General features: G+C 41.1%; 1 long non-coding RNA gene and 1 gene segment (V, D, J or C); both read left to right on the top strand.

Moving 5' to 3' along the window:
- Positions 1–2,505: 2,505 nt before the first annotated feature.
- On the top strand, positions 2,506–2,913 carry LOC117755672. Its single transcript, XR_004612639.1, has 2 exons — positions 2,506–2,643; positions 2,856–2,913. It is a non-coding gene; the product is annotated as an uncharacterized LOC117755672 (long non-coding RNA).
- Positions 2,914–6,632: 3,719 nt separating this feature from the next.
- On the top strand, positions 6,633–7,378 carry LOC117755668. The segment is given in 2 exon segments: positions 6,633–6,735; positions 7,098–7,378. Coding segments are annotated over 2 exon segments (285 nt in total).
- Positions 7,379–9,252: the final 1,874 nt, after the last annotated feature.

The following is a 9,252-nucleotide window of genomic DNA, read 5'->3' as shown; positions in this document are numbered from 1 at the left end:
CATATCATGTGTCCTTTTTCTATGGACTACAGGTAATATACAATACAAATCTACCACTTAATATTAAAACTTTACATCAAATTAAGAATGTTCTTATTTACTTGATCTTTCTTTTTTTGTTTGTTGATAACGTGACGGTAATTACACACAGGTCTGTCTGATGGCAACGAGGTCACCCAAACACCCATACTGTGGAAAGACACGGGTGAAAATGCAACAATACACTGCAGCCACACCAAGGGTTCCACCTTTTACCAGATGTACTGGTACAGGCAGCTCCCGGGAGAGACGCTGAAGCAAATACTGTTTATGTCTTCAAACACAAACCGTGAATATGAACCTGGATTCAGTGAAGGGAAGTTCTCAGCCACCAAGCCTGATGAGTTCAGTGGGACATTGACAGTAAAGAATCTGGTGCAGGATGACAAAGGCTTGTATTTCTGTGCAGTCAGTAAACACAGTGACACACACGCACAGGGTAGATGAACAAAAACCCCAGTGCAATGCCAGCACTCCTCCATCCTTCTCTCTCACATGCTTTAGGGGGACCTCAAGCATCATAAATACTCCCAGTTGCTTTTTGATTTCCTGCCAGACTTTTGAATATAGCTGCAGGATCAAACGTCACAAACTGCAGCGACACTCCCATCAACAACTCTTCAGATCTCTGCAACTAACCTGACAGTTACACAGACTTGATCCAACATGGTCGCCTCAGCTCTTTGACAATGTTTGGAAGAAAGGTGAATGACAATAAGAAGTTGTTGTTTCACAGAGTTCACCTGTTGCTTTGGTGATGACAGAGTTTTAGAGTCGTCAGCTTTAGCATTTCCATTCACTGTTTTACACAGGTTTTACCGGTGGAAGCGATGTCACATAAAACTCTACACTATGGAAAAGACAAAGGTAAAAGTGTGACAAGACACAGCAGCCACAGCAAGGGGGTCAAACACTAGCAGATGTACTGGTTCCGACAGCTGCCAGGGGAGGCGATGAAGCAAATACAACCCCCCCACATAAATAGGAAAATGGCTTCAGTGAGCAAAAACAGAGAAGAGTTGTGGTCCGACTGCATCTTTGACGGTGCAGAAGCTGCAGCCTGAGGACAGGGGGGTGGATTTTTGTGCTGTGAGTCAACACAGTGATCCAGGCGATTTAGGAAGCTCCACAAAATCATAAATCCCAAGGTCAGTGAATAGAAGATGACAGTGTCTTTGATAAACTACACAGAGGACTGAGTATTTGTAATTGCACCTGAAGATTTTGGTTCATTGATTATTACATTTAATAGAGGCATTGTCATTTTGTTATAAAAGAGGTAAATATTCTTTCTGTTGGTGTATAACATTGTTAAACTCTTTGTCCCTATTTTAATCCCATTAACCTTTCAACACAATCCCCTCCGAATTTCAGCAGGAAAGCAAGAGTGCTGGAAAAGCTCTTATTATGAAAGTTAATTCTTGACTATTAAAACAATGGTTTGACAAAATAAGAGTTTAGGGCCACTCAGTGGACCCCTCAGTACACAGCACAGCACAGCAGTCATACGAGGTGGTACAGGAAGAGGATGATGTGTGTACGGGTTACCAGGAAACAGAGGTGTGACTTAAGAAGAACAGCATATGCAGCCATGAAAACACACCACAGATGATCGTTCCTAAAGTCAGCCATGAAAGACAACAAGATGATCACACTCTTCTACATAACCTTTAATATGGTACTGGTCTCAGGTAATGAAATAATGTTCAGAGATAATCTCAAACTACTGCGTTCCTTAATGTTTAAACTCAAAGGGATGGAACAAAAACACAAAGGAAATACAAAATGAATGTCCTGTTCATTTACTAGATTCTGCTTATAGGTAATATAAATACAATTGTAAAAGAAATCTTTATTCATCTCTTTATTTACTATGTAATCTTGCAGGTGCACTGCCAGTGACAATTTTAATCTGTTTTTCAAAGTGTTCATGCTCATATTGTAGTTAAAAGCTTCATTTATCTTTTTTCCACAGGTTCCTCTCTCAGTCACAAAGTCCAGCAGAGTCCAGCTAACATTTACAAGCAACAAGAAGAAAAAGCCAAAATCAGCTGTTCACACAGTATTGACAACTATGATCGAATCTTCTGGTACAAGCAGACAAATAACACACAGCTTCAGCTCCTGGGATACATGTTAGGTAACTCTGAATACCCAGAGACTGGATCTGGTGTGAAAATGGACGGGAGCGCGAATAAAGATCAGACGTGCACATTAAAAATCGAAGGACTGAACCTGAGCAGCAGTGCAGTGTATTTCTGTGCTGCTAGTTTACACAGTGAAACACATCATCTGCTCCTCAGTACAAAAACCTGCACATGAGGTTCTTTCATCAGCTGCCAGCCCCTTACACACGCACCCTCCTCTCATTAGGTGGCAGTATTTGTACTTTCTGTTACTCTGAACTGTAGCGAGAGTTGATATGACAGTTATAAAGTTGGGAGAAGAGGGAGTTGACTCATACAGGAGGTGTAACTGCTGATGGACTGAAGAAAACACAATGATCCACTGCAACAAGGTTTAACCAAACAGCCAGAGAACACAAAATGATTGTCCTATTTTATTTTATCTTCAGCGTGACTTTAAACAATATTTTGGTTTCAGGTAACGTCAAAATTATTTAGTGAACTAATTTTTATTGTTTCCTGAATTTATTTTTCAAGATTTGTTTGTGTACATTAAGTCTCAAAATTATTTTGAGAACTTTTTATTTTATTTTACCACAGCTATTTCAATTTGATTTTGTGAGGTTTTATGTTTCTCTGTTCATCCGTGTTTATATTTTGTCTGATGCTTTCTCGATCTTTTTTCCACAGGTTCCTCTCTCAGTCACAAAGTCCAGCAGAGTCCAGCTAACATTTACAAGAAACCAGCCGAAACAGCCAAAATCACCAATTAACAAGTCGCAACCCCCCATGATGTCAACCATTGGTTTGTGAACTACCTTCTTGAAACCACCATCTTTATTTTTTCCTTTTGAAACCAGGAGCAGCCATACAGGAGCAAGACTTAGAGCCTACACCTGCCATTGAATGAGAGTTGCTGTTAATCACATGGTTTCCAGGCCCCATTGCAAAAAGTAATTTTTCATCTATTTGACTCTAAATGGGACCATCATGCTATAATGAGGAAGACTTGGAACCTGCGATTGAGACTGTAAACTCCTTAGGAAAATGGTCTATGCCAGTTTAACCACCATGAAAACACAGACAGATTTACATGTGGTGACACTCCCACCTTCAACTCTTCATGACGCTGTAACATACGAGGACTCAAACACTTTCTGACTGACATGGATATTACCAGCATCAAACAAGACCTTCTCATATCATGTGTCCTTTTTCTGTGGACTACAGGTAATATACAATACAAATCGACCACTTAACATTAAAACTTTACATCAAATTACTCATGTTCTTATTATAGTTGATCTTTCTTTTTTTGTTTGTTGATAACGTGACGGTAATTACACACAGGTCTGTCTGATGGCAACGAGGTCACCCAAACACCCATACTGTGGAAAGACACGGGTGAAAATGCAACAATACACTGCAGCCACACCAAGGATTCCACCTTTTTCCAGATGTACTGGTACAGGCAGCTCCCGGGAGAGACGCTGAAGCAAATACTGTTTATGTCTTCAAACACAAACCGTGAATATGAACCTGGATTCAGTGAAGGGAAGTTCTCAGCCACCAAGCCTGATGAGTTCAGTGGGACATTGACAGTAAAGAATCTGGTGCCGGATGACAAAGGCTTGTATTTCTGTGCAGTCAGTGAACACAGTGACACACACGCACAGGGTAGATGAACAAAAACCCCAGTGCAATGCCAGCACACCTCCATCCTTCTCTCTCACATGCTTTAGGGGGACCTCAAGCATCATAAATACTCCCAGTTGCTTTTTGATTTCCTGCCAGACTTTTGAATACAGCTGCAGGATCAAACGTCACAAACTGCAGCGACACTCCCATCAACAACTCTTCAGATCTCTGCAACTAACCTGACAGTTACACAGACTCGATCCAACATGGTCGCCTCAGCTCTTTGACAATGTTTGGAAGAAAGGTGACTTACAATAAGAAGTTGTTGTTTCACAGAGTTCACCTGTTGCTTTGGTGATGACAGAGTTTTAGAGTCGTCAGCTTTAGCATTTCCATTCACTGTTATACACAGGTTTTACCGGTGGAAGCGATGTCACATAAAACTCTACACTATGGAAAAGACAAAGGTTAAAAGTGGGACAAGACACAGCTGCCACAGCAAGGGGGTCAAACACTAGCAGATGTACTGGTTCCGACAGCTGCCAGGGGAGGGGATGAAGCAAATACAACCCCCCCACATAAATAGGAAAATGGCTTCAGTGAGCAAAAACAGAGAAGAGTTGTGGTCCGACTGCATCTTTGACGGTGCAGAAGCTGCAGCCTGAGGACAGGGGGGTGGATTTTTGTGCTGTGAGTCAACACAGTGATCCAGGCGACTTAGGAAGCTCCACAAAATCACAAATCCCAAGGTCAGTGAATAGAAGATGACAGTGTCTTTGATAAACTACACAGAGGACTGAATATTTGTAATTGCACCTGAAGATTTTGGTTCATTCATTATTACATTTAATAGAGGCATTGTCATTTTGTTATAAAAGAGGTAAGTATTCTTTCTGTTGGTGTAAAACATTGTTAAACTCTTTGTCCCTATTTTAATTTCATTAACCTTTCAACACAATCCCCTCCTAATTTTAGCGGGAAAGCAAGAGTGCTGGAAAAGCTCTTATTATGAAAGTTAATTCTTGACTATTAAAATAATGGTTTGACAAAATAAGAGTTTAGGGCCACTTAGTGGACCCCTCAGTACACAGCACAGCACAGCAGTCATACGAGGTGGTACAGGAAGAGGATGATGTGTGTACGGGTTACCAGGAAACAGAGGTGTGACTTAAGAAGAACAGCATATGCAGCCATGAAAACACACCACAGATGATCGTTCCTAAAGTCAGCCATGAAAGACAACAAGATGATCACACTCTTCTACATAACCTTTAATATCGTACTGGTCTCAGGTAATGAAATAACGTTCAGAGATAATCTCAAACTACTGCGTTCCTTAATGTTTAAACTCAAAGGGATGGAACAAAAACACTAAGGAAATACAAAATGATTGTCCTGTTCATTTACTAGATTCTGCTTATAGGTAATATAAACACAATTGTTAAAGAAATCTTTATTCATGTCTTTATTTACTATGTAATCTTGCAGGTGCACTGCCAGTGACAATTTTAATCTGTTTTTCAAAGTGTTCACGCTCATATTGTAGTTAAATGCTTCATTTATCTTTTTTCCACAGGTTCCTCTCTCAGTCACAAAGTCCAGCAGCGTCCAGCTAACATTTACAAGCAACCAGCAGAAACAGCCAAAATCAGCTGTTCACACAGTATTGACAACTACAATGTAATCCTCTGGTACAAGCAGATAAATAACACACAGCTTCAGCTCCTGGGATACATGTTTGGAAACAAGGAATACCCAGAGACTGGATCTGGTGTGAAAATGGAAGGGAACGCGAATAAAGATCAGACGTGCACATTAACAATTGAAGGACTGAACCTGAGCAGCAGTGCAGTGTATTTCTGTGCTGCTAGTTTACACAGTGAAACACATCATCTGCTCCTCAGTACAAAAACCTGCACATGAGGTTCTTTCATCAGCTGCCAGCCCCTTACACACGCACCCTCCTCTCATTAGGTGGCAGTATTTGTTCTTTCTGTTACTCTGAACTGTGGCGAGAGTTGATATGACAGTTATAAAGTTGAGAGAAGAGGGAGTTGACTGATACAGGAGGTGTAACTGCTGATGGACTGAAGAAAACACAATGATCCACTGCAACAAGGTTTAACCAAACAGCCAGAGAACACAAAATGATTGTCCTATTTTATTTTATCTTCAGCGTGACTTTAAACAATATTTTGGTTTCAGGTAAGGTCAAAATTATTTTGAGAACTTTTTATTTTATTTTACCACAGCTATTTCTGTTAGATTTTGAGAGGTTTTAGGTTTTTCAGTTTTTTAATTCATCAGTGTTTGTATTTTGTCTGATTCTTTCTCGATCTTTTTTCCACAGGTTCCTCTCTCAGTCACAAAGTCCAGCAGAGTCCAGCTAACATTTACAAGAAACCAGGAGAAACAGCCAAAATCAGCTGTTCACACAGTAGTGACAGCTATGATCGAATCCTCTGGTACAAGCACATAAATAACACACAGCTTCAGTTCCTGGGACTCATGTATGTAGACACTGAATTTCCAGAGACTGGATCTGGTGTTAAAATGGACGGGAACGCGAATAAAGATCAGACGTGCACATTAACAATTGAAGGACTGAACCTGAACAGCAGTGCAGTGTATTTCTGTGCTGCTAGTTTACACAGTGACACCACCATGTGCTCCCCAGTACAAGAACCTCACCATCACACAGTTGTCATATCTGTATTAAAGCTCACATGACTCTTGCACCTGGAGTAAACCATTCTAACCTCTCAAAGATCAGAGATTGTAATAGGAGGTCCTTTCGGTGGAGTAACGTCACATCTGCCTTATAAAGAGCAGCCTCAGACATTCAGTATGTCTGCTGAGGCTCATTTCATCTGAATCAGTACAATGGGTCCAATACTCATCACATTTACAGTCTCGTCTTTCTGGCTTCAAGGTACAAGAACAAAACGTAATTTTTAAAGAGGACTTGATTGAACCGCCAAGGAGGTTATGGTTTTGCCCTTGTCTGTTTGTTTGCTTGTCAGCAGGATTACGCAAGAACTACTCAATGGAATTCCGCTAAACTTGGTGGAAGGTTCGGACAAAATGTTGGTGCAGATCAGGAGAAAAGGCGGATTCAGCACATTTATTCTACTTTCTTTAACATTGCGAGATAGGGCTTTTTTTTTTTAATTCACAGATTTCACTGGAAATTATCAATGAATCTGAAAAAAAAATACAGCAATAAAATTGGAATAAACTTCTTTCACCAAAAAGGGATAAAAATTGTTTCAGTTTTGTATTTTCTCCGCACAGGTCTCTGCCAGGCTTTGACCCAGTACCCTGCAACCAGCTGGAGTTACGTGTCCAAATCCGCAGAGATGAACTGCAGCCACAACAAAGACGCTGGTCATAACCAGATGTACTGGTTCAGGCAGCGCCATGGGGAGACCATGACCCTCATTGTCTTCACAGTTTATGGAATGGACCCAGACTACGGCAGGAGCCCTGAAGACAAATATTCAGCTGTCAGAGCGAACTTCTTACTGTGAAAAACGTGCAGCCTGAGGACAGCGCTGTGTATTTCTGTGCAGTCAGTAAGCACAGTGATGGGAGAAGTATTAGAAGCTGCACAAAAACTGCTGGCCAATAAATGTGTTGCATTATAAGTTTTTTTTATATGTACCTTTCCAGTAGGTGGTGCTGGAGCTGCAGAAATACTCAAGCTGTGAGTGTCACATGGAACTTACAGTCCGTCAACATGCCCACATTCTTATGGTTGGTGATTCAGTAATCAAACTTTATCAATAGTTTCTACAAGGTTCATCCGTTTTCTCTCTTTGCAGGAGTTTTGTTCCTCGTCCTGAACAGAGACAATCGATGGGATCTGATTTCAGCGACTGACATCTACAAAACTGTCAAACACAGTTGTAAAGACATTTTCTTGCAAGTGCATGTCTGAAGCAAGTGCATGTCTGAAGATTGTAATAGGTAATAATTGTAATAGAATGATGGAGGTCAAGACCTCCATTAGTCTTCCTCTGACCCCGTCACAAACCCGGGTGACACAGTGCAAATTTGCTGCAGCCATGATAAAAATTAAATATTAATATACACTGTCCCTGTCAAAAAAAAAAACTAATAAAAAAAAAACTGTGCAGTCAGCAACACACGCAGACAAAAATCCCAACTGAATTTAAACAAAACAGTTTTCTCCTTTGTGGTTTTGAATAAGACAGAATCAGCTACACCCACACACCTGCTTTTGTGGTTTTATATTGAGCTTGATGAAATCATATTAGCTATTGCAGTTGTGTCTTCAGGTGAAAGAGGACTCAACAATACCTATGAATGTGAGCAACGCCTCCTTACTGCATCTGAGTATCTGTTTCCTGCTTAAAATTGTTCACGACAGACACCCTGTTATGTGACAAGTCAGATCTCATCATGAGGATTAGATTTCTCTTTTGCACTTTTCTCACGGGTAACAACTGCTTCACTGTTAACTACTTCTTTTACTGTATTTACCTTCACTTCTTAAATCAATAATCTGTCCCTCTGTGCTGACAGCAGGTATTTCTCTAGGGATTCAGGTCCACCAGTCTCCCTCCGCTCTCTTCAAACGAGCTGGTGATGATGTGCAGCTCGTCTGTACCCACGATCAGACTGACTTCAGAGTGATGCTGTGGTACCAGCAGTCACCAGGGGAAGAAGCTCTGAAAATCATTGGAAGGCAACTGTACGATTACAGCAGCATAGAAGAGCCATTAAGTAAACACTTCAGAGTAGCTGGTGATCCAAGTGGAGGCACAACAAATGGTTCACTTTCCATAATCGAACTAAAAGCACTTGAACACACTGCAACGTATTTCTGTGCAGCTAGTAAAGCACAGTTCATCAACTCCCCTATACGCGGTACAAAAAACACTTTCTCTCACTCACTCTCACTCTCACTCACTCTCACTCACTCTCACTCACACACACACACACACACACACACACACACACACACACACACACACCCCCCCACTCTCCCTAGATTTCATTCAGGCAGACAGTCAGAACTCGTAGTTTCATCTGCAGTTGTGCACGTGTACACAAGTGGCATGCCATGCAGTACGACACGACACACACTTCTAATACCAGATGACGGCGAGACGTCAGTTCCTCTTCAGCTGTCTGTATGTCAACCTCACTTCACTTCCTGCACATCCTCATCCACAAAACACAGCAGAGACTCCAGCCACTTCCTCACTATTCAACATGACGCCACCTCGTCTCCTCACATCCATCATTACCGTGATCTGTATTAAGGGTATGAAGTCATGACAACACTTATAACTCTTGCATAATCATTTTAAATGGAGCGAAGAATGAACTGTAATCCACTCTAAGTGACCAATTATGCTTTCAACAACTTTATAGTGTAGAGACAGGATGTTTAAGTTCCAGCTAAACTAGCTTTTTATGA

This window comes from Hippoglossus hippoglossus, chromosome 22 (assembly GCF_009819705.1).
Source record: "Hippoglossus hippoglossus isolate fHipHip1 chromosome 22, fHipHip1.pri, whole genome shotgun sequence".
Lineage (NCBI taxonomy): Eukaryota > Metazoa > Chordata > Actinopteri > Pleuronectiformes > Pleuronectidae > Hippoglossus > Hippoglossus hippoglossus.
This window is presented reverse-complemented; position numbering and strand designations above follow the sequence as displayed.